At 38.7% G+C, this 15557-nt stretch overlaps 1 protein-coding gene across 1 annotated transcript in view; it reads left to right on the top strand.

Moving 5' to 3' along the window:
• The window catches only part of LOC137296070 (SH2B adapter protein 1-like), a 43215-nt gene extending 29948 nt beyond the window's left edge, over window positions 1-13267 (top strand). The window contains exons 2-7 of the mRNA XM_067827729.1: window positions 1760-1861; window positions 2665-2786; window positions 3114-3160; window positions 4030-4212; window positions 4574-4776; window positions 5677-13267. Coding sequence (XP_067683830.1) covers window positions 1760-1861; window positions 2665-2786; window positions 3114-3160; window positions 4030-4212; window positions 4574-4776; window positions 5677-6084 — 1065 coding nt within the window. The 3' untranslated portion in view covers window positions 6085-13267. The remainder of the gene's footprint in view (window positions 1-1759; window positions 1862-2664; window positions 2787-3113; window positions 3161-4029; window positions 4213-4573; window positions 4777-5676) is intronic.
• Window positions 13268-15557: the final 2290 nt, after the last annotated feature.

Here is a 15557-nt window from a genome sequence, read left to right as displayed (position 1 = left end):
TGACCAGAAAACATCATGAGGATCGATCTGCTTGATTGGGATTCGATGACAAAGTCAGCTAGCCTGACCACCTGATCCCCTGTTTGTCACTTCTTATGATAATAAGCACTGGTTGCTGAAGAGCAATTTTAACCTGAATGTTCATGGGTGCAATATATTTACAGACTACTGTGATGTAGAATATTGTTGAGTGCAGCAGACAGGATATGTATTGGTTGCTGTTGTTTGGTGAACAGCTGGTGATGACACAGAATCATGTCGTCTGCTTGGTATTGTGTGTTGGGTCCTAGTCAAAAGGGCCACTTGAGAAAAGGGTAAAATCAAGGGGACTGCAAGAAAGTCCAAAGGGCCACAAACCCCTACTTTGTTGTCTGCTCATTGTGGGGTGTTTCATGGTGGGTATCCTGATGTGAATGTGTGAGGAAATACCATACAAAGATTTAATCTACTTGAGGTTTGTGAATTATTAGAGTCTTTTTCAGTGATGAGAAGAATAGGAAGTCTTCGAGATTGATAGTGAGAAGGAAATCATTCTGTTGCATCTTTGAGCTAGCTCTGGTCTCTGAGGTGAAATCATTTTACAAAAAAACAGTTATGAAATAAACTTAATATGTGAGGATAAGGAACCAAATCTCCAGATATTCTGAGCATTTGTGTAAAGTGTGCTACAGAAAAGTTGAAATTCACAAGAAAAATACATGCCAGTGTATGAAAAAACTCTAAATATTTATGTTTACACTATGTCAAAATAACAATGTGTATTTACCCAATACATCAAAATCATGTTGCTTATCATATCAATTCAAGCTTATTGAACGAAAAGTTAAAAACCTCTAAGTATTCGCGATTCAGCTTCCAACCACAAATAAATGTGCAACAGGCATGGAATACCAATCATGCTTATTGTTAACCCTTCACAAAGTGTCCCATATATAAAAAGCTACCAATCAAATAGTTGTTTCCTTTTTGTAGACTCAATAACGGTGAGAAAGAGTGGTAGAAAGCATCCACAGAAAATACCTATTATTTTACTTTTTACAAACAGAAAACTACTTCATTAGAGGACTATAGAGATGAATTAATTGGCTAGTACTGTGTTTCTCAATCAGATTCAGCTGCCGGTTATATTGTAAGTGAAATGAACTTATAACATTAGCTTTTTGCAGCATGAATGTGAAAAATGTAAAAAAAAAAACCAACTAAGTGATAATGATGTATTAGTTATTACCTATAGTTTAGCATTGTTTGGAGGATTTTGTCTAATATTAAAACTGAATAAAATATGTTGCACCTGTTATACTGTTATTATGAATACCTGGGTTTTAAAAACATGGTGGGTATCTAAAAGTACAGATACCCTCTTGAAAACAGAAGTACCCCCATTCACATGTTTCACATGTATGGGTATCGTACACACATGGCCAAAAGCTTACCTTGAGCTTTTATTAAGGAACTAAGGAACCTTCTTAATTGTCAGACCTGAAGTAGCAAAAGTTTACAGACTTTGGATATATTTATCTCAGGGTGTGTGTGTCAGACTTTGGCATCTTCTACTATCAAATGTCCTTACCTGCTGAAGGACTTGTGTTTCTGAGTAGTTAATAATGAAACATGCAGTAATGGCGAGGCATATTGTTGTCTCCGTTGTGTGATAATGATTATGGTGTAATTTGATTAAACCCTGATGTGAACATGTTGCATGCAGTTTTCTTATGACATGTTTGAAGTAAATGTCTAATGTGTCCTGTTCTGTTTTCAGTCCATCAAGCCAAAGTCTGGGTTGTTCTGTTTACTCATCACTGATGCAAGGGAGACAACTGCACTAGAGATGCCAGATCATGAAAATTCTTTTGTGATGAAGGTAAGACTTGATATCAGTATTATGACACAATGAAGGTCATAAGTTGTGTAGGGTGGTGTGGTAACCTAGTGGTCAAAGTGTTCGCTCATCATGCTGAAGACCCGAGTTCAGTTTCCCTCATGGGTACGTTGTGTGAAGCCCATTTAAAGTGTCCCTTGCCATGATATTGCTAGATGCAGTGTTAAGTCATACTCATTCACTCACTCATAAGCTATATTGATGGTTTTGTCTGTGTTGTCATTGGATACTTTGATAAAGAAATAGTTAATTGAATTAGAAAAAAAAAGTATTGTTAATCCTGTCCATCTGTACACGCAATACATATATGTATCGAGGCATAGCACTCATGAAATAAACAAGTTGTTATCCAGAAAGTATGCCTGTATTGTACACGCCAAGGTCTGAATTGTATGTCTTCTGCTGTTGAAAGACGCTGTTAACTCAGCTGAACTTTAAACAATTTTAATGCCAGCATAGTCTTCATAGGAGCTTGTGTTTGCTTCCCTTAAACTCACATGGAACCTATCAGCATTTGAATTCTGGTAATGGTTCTAGGTTCTTCAGCTTCTTTTCAGTTCTCCTTGGTTTTATCGAATGGTTTTACTTATGGTCCTACCATATGAAGATAATGTAGCATGGTATAACTGGAAAATATTTTTAACTGTTTTTTTCACTGACTGACTGACTGACTGACTGACTGACTGACTGACACTCACTCACTCACTCACTCACTCACTCACTCACTCACTCAGAACTTTGTCCATCAAAGGTGACGAGTTGTAATGAGTCATCATGTATTTCAGGGAGAAGGCACAATCGAGTATGTGATTGAGGCATCGTCGTATTCTGAGATGAAGAGCTGGCTGGAGGTGGTTCAAAGCGTCATACAACACAACCGATGTACAGATGATGATTCTCAGGCCATGTATGTACTCAGCTTGTTGTCCACATTTACACCTCTGGAGGTTGTGTGTAAACCTCATGGTTAGACTGTTAGCTTGTTGCTCCGAATATCCAGTTTGGACTTCCTACAAGGGTATTGGCCTCATATCATAGTTGGAATTGTGCGAGGAACTCTTTTATTGATTTTTAGAAAGTTTTAGTCAAACCTTACTTCATGTTAAGAATATTTCAACACTGTAGACCGTTGTTGCCATAGCAGCTGTAATGGTGGCACATATCCCAGGGAACTAGAGATATGTTACTTTGTGATAATAACCTTAATTTCATCTTGGTGGTTTTGTTTTCAAAGGAGGCCAAGGCTGCCCACTGCACCTTCAGGCTCAATAGAGAGAAAAGGTGAGATGACAATTTGCTTCAATTATGTGAGACTTCAGAGAGATTTTATGATGCTTCATTGAGTATGATTCTTTAGTATGCAACCACCCACATTTTCATCTTGAACGATAAAAATGAAAATATACCTTGATTTTCCTCATTCTTCTCATAACCTTTTGCAGAAACATTTTAAAAGAAAAATTGTTGCTACATATTTTCTGGCTAAATGAAAGATAGCAACCATTTAGTTATCATTGGAAGTGGCATAATTACTGATTCCAAAGTGTTCATTTCTTTAGAATAAGTAAAGATGATGAACCTTTTACCTTAAGTACTCTCTGTCCTACCAAGATTTATCAAACTGATTATGAGTGAGTGAGTTTAGTTTTACGTCACACTTAGCAATATTCCAGCTATATGGCGACGGTCTGTAAATAATCGAGTCTGGACCAGACAATCCAGTGATCAACAACATGAGCATCGATCTGCGCAATGGGGAACCGATGACATGTGTCAACCAAGTCAGCTAGTCTGACCACCCGATCCCGTTAGTCGCCTCTTACGACAAGCATAGTCACCTTTTATGGCAAGCATGGGTTGCTGAAGGCCTATTCTACCCCGGGACCTTCACGGGTCTCAAACTGATTATGCTTTTTGAAGTATTTTTGGCACTACCATGTCCTTTCTTCCCCCACACATTTAAAATACATAATGGTTGTTCTCTCAAAGTTTTAAAATATTGGAACAACTCCTCAAGATTTAATGTGCCTTAACAAAGAAATGGCCAACAAAGAGTTGTTATATTATCTAAAATACCATATGTCTTGTGTACACTACAAGTTATTTGCTATGTAGACAGTCTGAACAAAGTTTGTTGTTGTGTTGTACAGAGTCCCCTCCCATCACTGCCCACCAGCGGAGTTCCTCGCAGGGTTCCATTGGAGCCAACCCACCGGAGGTGCCCCCTCGTCCCTCCCCCCGACCGTGGAGCACACCCCATGCCACACCTGTGTCCAGTAGAGTGTCAAGTGCAGTGGATGTTGCAGGCTCACCCAGATACGACAGTGGCTTTGGTTTGTTCACTTTCAGCAGAATCCATTACAGAATCCTTGGAAATATATTATTGATTGTTTTTTAACTAAACAACAGCTGATTGCTAATTTCCTGCTTTGTTTGCTAGAACACTAAAAACAATCTTTGTATCTGCATATATGTGCCAGCAAAACAGAAAATGAAGTTTACATGGCAAATCATCATGTCTCATCTAGTTATAAGTTATCTCAGACTTTGCATTTCATTGACCAGTTTGGTTATTACCTGTTCATTTACCTGAAATCTCAGAAGTGATGCAGTAATTATGATTTAATAATGATGCCATGTCTTCCTCAACATCTAATTCCTAATAAGTTGTTAAGTTCTTTATACCAATTTCAGAGCATCGGGATATGCTTGGTGAAGGCTCAATCGACACAATGTTGAGGGAATATCCCTGGTTTCATGGGACCCTGTCTCGAGCTGAGGCTGCTCAGCTGGTCCTGCAACAGGGACCCATTGGACATGGTGTGTTCCTTGTCCGAAAGAGTGAAACACGGACAGGCGAATATGTCCTCACTTTTAACTTCCAGGGTAGAGCTAAGGTAAGGAAGAACTGACATGTCTTGCTCTAGTACCCCTGATATCATTGTCACCATGCTCTCCCCCTGCTGTGTTACAAACTTTTCGCACTTGACCACAGGACCAGTAAGAGGACAATAATTAGTGGCCCTGTCTGTACTTCACAGGCCTAAAGGAACACTTGTACATTAACTGTCAATGCTATTATATTCTTTTGAATTTTTAATATCTCATAAAAGTTTCATAAATTTACTGACCACTAGGATCAATGCAAACTTACCTTTTATATGGGTGAGTGTTTATTCATTTGGAACCACAGGGCTGACATAACTGTTGCACACTGCCCCTGTATATTCTAACAATAGCTCATGATTGTTTTCATGCATTGATTCTGGAATAATTCCCCTCACCAATCGGTGAATGTCTCTGTTTTTGAATAACGTGTCAAAATAGACCCCCAACAGTCTGTGAGTGTCTCTATTTGTGAATCACAGGTAATGATAGACCCCCATCAATCTGTGAGTGTCTCAATTTGTGTGAATCACAGGTAATATTAGGTCCCCAGCAATCTGTGAGTGTCTCTATTTGTGAATCACATGACAGAATAGGCCCCCAGCAATCTGTGAGTGTCTCTATTTGTGAATCACAGGTAATTATAGGTCCCCAGCAATCTGTGAGTGTCTCTGTTTGTGAATCACAGGTAATTATAGGTCCCCAGCAATCTGTGTCTCTATTTGTGAATCACAGGTAATTATAGGTCCCCAGCAATCTGTGAGTGTCTCTATTTGTGAATCACAGGTAATAATAGGTCCCTAACAACCAGGGAGGGCTTCTGTGTGTGAATCAAAATAGGCTGTAACTGAATTACTGCACAGAGCAGTGTTTAAAAGTATTCACCCTCTGTTTTTCTTTCGTTTTTTCAGCATTTACGGATGACAATTAACAATGAAGGACAGTGTCGTGTACAACACCTGTGGTTTCAGACAATATTTGACATGTTGGAGCATTTCCGCACACATCCAATCCCACTGGAATCTGGAGGATCATCGGATGTTACCTTAACAGACTATATCGTTGCCATGGAGAGGCCACGTACTCCTACGACCTTGCCACGAGGATCACCACGATCACATGGAAATGGATCGGGGCTCAGAAATTCTTTATCAACACATCATGGGCATTTTGACAATAATCGTGACATCGTTGTGATAAGTGGTTCTGTGAGGTCAAGAACATCGTCCATTGAGAACGTTGTACGTGAACAGGCACAAGGCTCACAGCAACAGCTCTCTCATGGCAGGGCAGTGGAGAACCACTACTCGTTTGTGTGATTGGGATTCACTTGTTACACTGTTGGAGTTAACCAACCTTTAGAGTCCTCAAATCCAGATGCTGGGTATACAGTTGTGGCTTGGACAGACTGTGCTACAACTGCCATTCCTTCAGGGGACAGTCATGTTCTATCAGTTATCATGGGGTGACTAATTTTGTAGGACTGAGTTCATGTCAGGTGTCAATTTGAGCATGATTCTCTGGGTTTAGTTAAGGGAGAAGATTTAGGGCAACAGTGGAACTGCTGTATTTTCAGTTCAGTCTGCACTGTGGATTCATGTTGATATTCTGCAGTAATACACAAAGGAGATTTACGATGTAGATACACAGTGTAACTGAGCTCACTTTCAGGACATAACTGAGGTAACGATGTATCTTTTAGTCCACAGTTGAAAAGACAGTGACCTGAAGTATTCAAAGGAGTGGGAATCTGAAGTGAACGAGATACGTTGTCTATCCTGACATTGAGATAACACGACAGTTGGGGAGCAGTTGCATCATGGAACTTAAAAAAATATACAGTTTTATGACCGTTTTCAGCACATGTGCTACTGAGTGTATATTTTTGGATTTGGGGCGATCCCATGCTAACATGGAACTATGAGGGCACAAGAGTAGTTCATTCTGGTTGGATGAATGTATTGTCCACCTGTTTTCATGCATGACTGCCTGTGTGCAGGATGAACAGGTTGATTTTTCATATCTGTTTCAGACACAAATCTTTTGTCTAATTTATTGAGAAGTCTAAAGCTTATAGTAATCCCATTTTTATCTGATTATGTATGTGATATTCATATTGCATTGAGAACTCACTGCAAGAAGTTTATTTATCTATATGTACATCTTTTTAGCTTTCTTGAGTGTTATGTCAATTGTGATATAAAACTGTTATCAACATAGGCATCTTTTAATCGTTTAAATATTTTAAATTATCATCCAACTTCAAAGCTAGTGCTTATTGCTATGTACAAAGTTTTACTTAGGTGTTTTTAGTTTTTGCATGTAGTCTTCCATTATTCATCAAATCAATGTCACCCTAAACAAAGTGGACGTCATGCAACTTTGTGAAAACTGTATTTAAGAAGGATGGTTTGGAATGATATTCTATACAATGGTGTCTCTGTAGTCTATGATACTGTTATCTGCTTTGCAGAGTTGCATCCCTTTGGATGCCACGATCTGCTGACCATTGATCTGAGTCCCAGAAATAACATGATTCTGAACATTGTTTGTCAGTGCTGTTACCTGTGCCTGTGCGTTTCACGAAAGTGATCAACGTCCCAGATCGGCATCGCTTCAGGCTCACATGCAGTGATACTGTTGAAATACTGTTCAGATTGATGTTGTTCAACCAAACTGAATACTGTGATGTTAAACCTCACGGAATAATGATGAGAAACTGCTTGAAGTTGATGATACATATTGTAAAGAAAAGTCTCAACCTTATTGAATTCCCCAGAAGGACATGCATGGGTTATCTCATTATGTTGCAGGGGTGGAAGGGATCAACTTAGCCAACCGTTTTACATGAATGTGATTTATACTCTTCATATCAGTGTACCCAGCAGAATTCTGGCCACCATGTTGAACTGTCATCACAAGGCTCAGTCATGTTCTGCTTAAAGTTGAAGTACTGTTGTCATCAGTGTCCAGTTTACTCACTGTAGGGGACATGGATGACCTAGTTGCCATTAGACCAAGTGGAGCTGCTTTACGTGGCTATGCTTGAATCCTCCAGTTGTGGGTTCAAATCCCAATTATTTTTCTGGGTTTGTCAGCACCATAGCTGTAGTTTCACCTCAGTCTCTCCTGCCATATTACACTGATGTGATAACAGCTCCTTTTGTGGTATTGAAACCAACTCACTCACCGAAAACATTTTTCCCCCTGTTTGCTGGCCGTTCGGTTGGTGGTTTATGTTGACAGTAGTGGCTTGTATTTTCAGTATTCTTCATGCTTCTCACCTATTAGGGCTTTTAATTTATTTGTTAAACTGCATAACATTTGTTTTCAGCTGTATGGGTTTCTAACAAACAAATATGAAGACAGACAAATAATTGTTCTTTGTTTGGAGAATTCTCACCATGGACTGGAGACAATGCCCCCCCTGAGTTCTGTCCCTTGATCCAGTGCCAGACTCATAAGATTATAGTAGAAATCACAGTTTTTCCTGATAGTGCATATTTGACAACTCTAGTGGCTAAAGCATTGGCTCACACACCAAGACCAAGTATTTGGTTCCCAACATGAGAACAGCCTCTGAAACCCATTGCGGGTGTTCTTCAAAGTGGCTAATGCAGTTACTTGTCATGTTGAAGAACCAGATTCGATTCCCCACATGGGTACAATGTGTGAAGCACAGTTTTGGTGTCCCCTGCCATGCTGTTACTGACATATTGCTAGAAGCTGCATAAAACTAAACTCAATCACACTTCATTTGTGATACTGACGAGGTGTGGTTCCCTTGGTGAACTGGTCAGCAGCGGTGTTTAGGTGTCTCGCTGCAGCACTCCACAGTGTGACGCACACAATACATGTGTCACACTGAACCTTACTCTTACATGTGATCTGCTATTACTGCAATACTCTAAATGCATCACTCCCCCACCTGTTCGACGTGTAGGCAACAAGTATTACCATATGTGGCACATAGCTCTTGTTATTCTACATGTCCATTGAAAATGTTCTGTTGTTTTTCTATCTATAAAGTTAATTTTGTTGCATATCTGTTTCATATTTGCTTAAACATCCCTCAGGTTTTCCCCAATACACGTAATTAAATGGTTTCCATGGTAACACAAACTGACCTTTGACAGGATAAGGAAACTTGTCCATGATGCTGAATTCATCCACAAAGCTTTTTAAGACATTATCACCAGGTCAAATCATTGTATCCCTCAGGTTGAAAATCTTTTCTTTTAGCAAGGCCATACTTCACTGTTTTGTCAATGAAAAATGAAATCAAGTTGTTTTTAGAGCCTGAAACATTTTTTTGATTACTGTTTTACTAAATATCTATGGTGGACAAGCTCTGAATGTTGAAGTCATACATTTACAACTGATGAATACCAATCAAAGGTTTAATATTTATTTTTATCATTTAATTTGTTGTCAAAAATAAGAAATGAGTTATTTGGAAGATGAGTGACTGAGTATGAATGAATAAGGTCAGAGGTCACTTTTTGTCATCAAACCAGCTGATGAACCTCATGTTTACAATATTTTATTTTTCTTGATTGTTATGAATTCTGTTAAATCCAGCAATGTGTATTATTGTTGACAAAGTTTGAATATTTGATCAAAAGAGCCTTCACATTGTTATGAGAAAATGTTCTACATAGATATAGGATTTTGTTACTTGTTTGCCTGCTACTCATGATGTAAGTAATGTTGTCAGACACAGGAACTCAGAATTTCAGCACAGCACTCACAAGACCAATGTTTAAACATTGTCTCACATCAGCAGATGAGACATGAACAAAACTTGATGCGATATTGTAACTTTAAATGTTAACAATCAAAGCATTCTTTTTTCTACACAGGAAATGATATGATTGTATTCTTTCATGTTTGAATAAGTTTGTTAAATTCCTGTATTTGACAAACAACCCATTTTATGTGGGAATAAGGCTGTTAGATGAGAAGTAAGTAGATCATAGCTTAGTGTGTCATGATTCTGATGCGATTGAAGGCTAGAGGTAGGCAGAAGGGAAGATTAATGGAAAGCTTCGTGTTAAATGTCAGCCTCAATTATCCAGTGTCATATCCTTCCTGTTGTTTGTTATGGGAGTGATGTCACCATCTCTGCTTCGTACCACAGATTGGGGAAAGTCATATCTGAAATGGAGTAAATGAGTCCCATAAAATTTTCTGTGGATGAGGTGTTTTCTTCAGTAGACAGGATGAAACTCCTGCTTCTTGAGATGTCCTTTCACAATGGACTTGTAATGAGGCTAGGTTTGCAAATGTGTCTAAGGTCTTTTCCAGCAGAATTGACATATAATACACTGAATAATTGACAATTGAAAGGGAGTAATTCCAGTCCATTGCTTATCCATCCTCGATATCTCCAGGGTATGCGTTCCGATAAGTCTCCACTATACCCTGGACGCATCTACGGGTCGGCCCGAGAATTTTATTACCTCCCTTTGCAGGCTCCGCATTCTCACAGTAGCCAGTCAGCTAGGCCGCCGTTATGGCCGCGCTTGTCAGTGTCAACAAAAGTAGCAGTCGCAACTGGGAAGGTTTGCAAAGGATTTTTTAAAAAAATCATAGAGACAGCTAGAAGGTCCGAAACTTTAAACACATACAAGCAAGGACTCCTTTTACCTCTTTCAGAGAACCTCTGCATGGTTTGCGTTGCCAAGCTTAATCGCTTAGATAATTTAAAAAGCGAAAGTGAGTTGTGATCAACTTGTCAGCGTATACACCTGATATGATAAAAGGGAGGTAATACATTTATCAGGCAGAGCCGTAGATGTGTCCAGGGTATAGTGGAGACTTGTCAGAACGTATACCCTGGAGATATCGAGGATGTTGCTTATCTGGAAATAGGTTTATCATACAGATTTGTTATTGCTGTGATCCAATCTCCGTTATCTTTCAACATTTTCCAGAAAGATCTTTTGTGTAGTGAAAATGGTAACTTAAGAAAGTGTATTTGCATACTTTGTGATTTTAATGATGGACTATGCTCACCTGTAGCTTTTAGCTCCAGTAACAGTATCATTAAAAACATAACAGTTTCTTCTGCTGAGTTGTTGCCAAAAGGGTCATATACCAGGGAATCACAGACATTTGTGAAGCTTGGAGCTTCTAAATGAAGAACCAAAGGTGTTTAATATATTGTATATACTTAACAAATGGAATATTACTGCTCAGAAGATATTTATGATAACATAATCAAATGATCATTTTCTTTCTTTGTGTCAACTTGTCACATGTTTAGAATTTTAGTATTTAATTGTACAGCAGCCCTTTCAGGTTGGCAATCAGCAATTTGCTGTTTTTCAGATGCTACTTAATTCTGTCAAAACTGTTTAGACTTGTAAAACCAAATCATGATTTAAGACAGAATCTATGCTTTAATGCTTTTAACAGAATGTCATGTATTTATTCAGAATTAGGACATTTTATCCGATCATACACAATATAGAGATGAATCTGTATTGAAGGTGTTGCTACCTTGATCAGGGATACACCTGAAAGGCTGTTTCATAGTTGTTAAAATGACCATGTGGTCATGAGTGAGTTCATGTGCATATTGGTGATTAACCAGACAATGAATCAAATGTTTCACAATGCCAAAAGCATAATCTGTGGAAGGCCAATCTTTAATTTTACAAAGAGTGTCTGTATGCTGAGGTTTTTGACCAGATTGATATGTTGTAGGTCACCCATTCTCTTGAAACTTCCAGTGTCTGATTGAAGAATCAGGAATCTGCAGCAATGTTCTTATGAAGTAAAGCCTGAAACTTCCTTCTCCTTACTGAAAGGAGATTTGAAATATACAAGTATTTCTTATTGAGCGCTATTGCTACTTTATATGAGACTGAACAATTTATCTTTCAAGGGTATTGGGGTAGCTAAGCGGTTAAAGTGTTTGCTCATCCCACCGAAGTTCCAGATTCAGTTCCCAACCATGTGTGAAACCGATTTCTGGTTACCTCTGCTTTGATAATGCTGGAATATTGCTAAAAGCAAAATAAAACTAACTCACTTGCTCACTCACTCATTGTGTTTTGAACGCCATTAAGAGGCGATGAAGACATTACATTGACAAGTCCTGTGTGAAATCTCCATGTTTGCCCATACTGACTCATATGTATACCCAAACTTTAGCAATGCTTTTCTGAAAGTCCCACAACTCCTGCAGAAGCCAATTTGTGATATATTGTCAAACATCAACTTTGTAAATGATGGTGCTTAACTTTTGTTGAAGGGTATATATCACATGCCTATATCAGACATTTCATGAAGGCTCTCTATGGTCATGAAGTCAGTTTCAGTCTTCCGTTTCATTGTCCCATCCTGATCTCCAGTAGACTTTTTTGCTTTTGGTATGAACAGTGACTGATGAAAGCAGTCCACTTAAAGACACAGGGCCAAACTAAAACTGTAGACATAAAATCATCAGATACTGAACAGTATTTTCTCCATCAACAATTCAGATTGTATCTTTGTTTCCTTACAACATCAGGTTTTTGGATGTATTAATGTCTTGGTCATAAATTATTCAGGAATAATGAATGGATGGGCATTTAAATGTGATATGAGAAGACACCACAAATGCTACTGGATAGTACACTTGTTTTCCCTCTAGAGCTTTGATATCTATTGGAATGTTTACAATTTGTAGATTGTAATATATTTCGAAGATGATACTGATGCCCACCTTTTGTTGTCATCATCTTATTCATTGAGCTCATGATCTTCAAGTGTGATCATAAATAATGTTTCAGTGTTCTTAGACGTTTAGTAGTTATATCCCTTTACAAGATTCTTTCCAGGGGATGGAGAGTTCAAAGGAAACTCTTAGAGAAGGGAGGTAACACTTGATACTGCTGGAAACAGCCTGCACTTCAGTTCCACTACATTGTGCTGTACATAAGGGATTCGGGAAGTGGAATGTATCAAATGTATGAAGCTCCAGCTACTTAAAGATTCATATGGTCTTCAGCTATGTGGCTCAGGAAATAGAATTTAAAGTGTTCAGAATCTTTCACAATCAAAACTTGTGTGTAAGCTTTCCAGGTGAATGATTCAATGTGGTCAAATTATGAATCATGTTGATGTTCAGACATGATGTATTCAGGACATAGGTTAAATCTTGACAGTATATGGTGAATACGTGTCTGTCTAGATAATACACTTTTTTAATATATTCTCGTAACTAATGAGCTGTTTGGGATAAATCATTAGAGTCTCTGGAAGTTCCAGGTAAAGGGTGGGAGGTGTTAACCAGCGTCATGTGGTGGAGCTGGCGTCACATTTTGCCATATCTAATGCAATGTTCTGCGTTGTGGGTCCCTGCTTGGCGTGTGGAGAGAGAGAGAGAGCGAGAGAGAGAGACTGGCACTAGCCTTGTACATAGAGATGGTGTGTAAGGGAGAGAGCGATAGAAACTCTGAATATTTGTACATAACATGCCTGTCACGTGATGAGTAAATGTTGATAAACTCACCTGCTTTCTGTTTTCTTTGTGGAAATACATCTATTTATTTGGTCAGTGAAAGTCAGAATTGCCAGCAATTTGTCCCACTGGCTCGTTGCTCATTTCCTAGTCGGGATTGCTTCTCTTAAGCATGGCAGGATCATCATGAGGTCATACACATACTTGTTTGTGGCTCTGTCTTTGTAATAATCATCATTATAAATCAAGAAGAGACATTTGATCAGCTGGTTCAGGATGGCACACAAGTCAATGTGCAACACAACTGGGGTTACCACTTGGGATTGAACATTCGTTCAGTGGGTGTTCCAAAGAGTTCAGAAGGAGTACACACCTGAACCTGACCTGGTGCATCAACCACTGTTATCATCGAACACAGGCTGGCATTAGCAGTTACTTGTCTTTTCAGCACTGTCAACAGGTTCAAAAATAACAAATTCACTGTTTCATACAGTTAGAGTTACATACTTAAAATACAATTCAATTTTCATGATATAACTTGTCATATTTTAATTCTCGAAACTAAGAGCATCCAGAAAGACTCCTTACTTTGGCCAGTTTCTGTTAATATGACAAAATTCAACCTGTATAGTCCCTTTGCAGAGAAACAGTACCCGATGAATTTCACTTTAAGCAATACAGTAAATTGAATGAAGTGAAATTAAGATTGCGAATCCTCATAATTTTCTCTTGCCAACTGAACATTTAAATCTCAGAATTTTATTCAACTTTGGATAAAAGTTGTTAACAAATTATCATAGTTTCCAATCGCTGAATTCGGTGGCATTACAAGGGGTTATGCACATTAAATGAAACACTGAGAACAAGCTGAGTTGGTCTTCCTTAATGCTCATCATATTCCGCACTACCTTCTGCTTCACTGTTCCAACTAGTGCACTTACCCCATGTAATACAAACCAATAACTGCTTTTCAAATCTATGATTGTTTGTTAAGCAACTTTTATCCCAAGTTCAATAAAATTCTGGGATTTAAATTTTAATTGGCAAGATAATATTATGGGGATTCATAATTTAAGTTTCACCCTGGTTTACCTTTAGTTTGAAGTGAACTTCATCGGTACGTTTTCACGGCAAACAGACTCGAGGTATCATGAACACATGCATAGGATGAAAAACTGCGAAAACAAATTCTGTCGAAAAATTTATCTGTTGTTTAAATGTTTTAACATATATTTGAACGTGAGGCAGTTTATTCTTGCAGAGTTGCCTCCTTTAGACTTCGTCTCAGTCATAGGTCCAGCTTGAGTGATCTCCCTTCCATCCTTTTTGTGCTGGATAGGTAGGGGTGGTCATCGATACTGTACACATATATCAGGGGTATCAGCAGTTTTGTACAAAAAATGTTATTGTTATTACTTTGACTGAATGCAGTTACGAACAATGGTTTAGATGACGTTCATACATACTCAAAACCCCGGAGGGTATTGCGTTACAGTTAATATTTTCGTTCACTATAGCAATGAAGAGGTCTGAGGCAGATAATGGTGACAGTGAATTGTAACAAAGTTTCTTAATCATATCAGCAAGGATATCTGTATGGAGGTTACAATTCATTAGAAAGTGAAATTCATCTTCAGTCTCGCCAAGATCACAACATTTACAAATTCAATCCTGGTTAGGTTACGATTGATGATATTCTGAAGGAGCTCAGAGTATGGTATGGATTCTGTTAGGGGCGACCATCTCCACAGGGACTCCCATTCTACTTCACATGCCTGCACTACACAAATATCCATGGTAACTTTAAAAAACACTAGTACGATATCACAACACAGATTACAGAAAACCTTGAGCGTATGCAGTAGTGTTCCAATCTCCTAGTATCCAGGGACGGGAACTCCTCTAACTTGCGGAGTTGAACAACTTGACTTTTCAACTGCTTGACAGTGACTGAAGAATCAGGTTCATTAGTCTCAAAGGTTCAACAATTATGTACTCAAGACAAGAAGCTGGGGACGGGTCTGTGTTTTGACCGGTGTCTTTGAAGGAAGATGACTTCTAGGGGTGTGCATAAACATGGGCCGTTTTTCGAGCGAGGAGGGCAGTGAGACAAGGGCCAAAGCTGGGGGTGACATGTTTGAGGTGAATGGATTGTGGTAGGTGGCCTTGGCCTTGGCAGTGAGATAACTTTATCAAGAAATGTCCAATCAACATCAGTGACGCAACAACATCAAAACAAGGAGGGGTCACTTGCAGTCAATATTGTGTGTGTCCACTGTACACTGCAAGGTAGTCTCTGGGGGCATTGGAAGACACAGATTTCTGAGAAATGGTCTGCCA

This window comes from Haliotis asinina, chromosome 1, assembly GCF_037392515.1.
Source record: "Haliotis asinina isolate JCU_RB_2024 chromosome 1, JCU_Hal_asi_v2, whole genome shotgun sequence".
NCBI classification, from domain to species: Eukaryota; Metazoa; Mollusca; class Gastropoda; order Lepetellida; family Haliotidae; genus Haliotis; species Haliotis asinina.
This window is presented reverse-complemented; position numbering and strand designations above follow the sequence as displayed.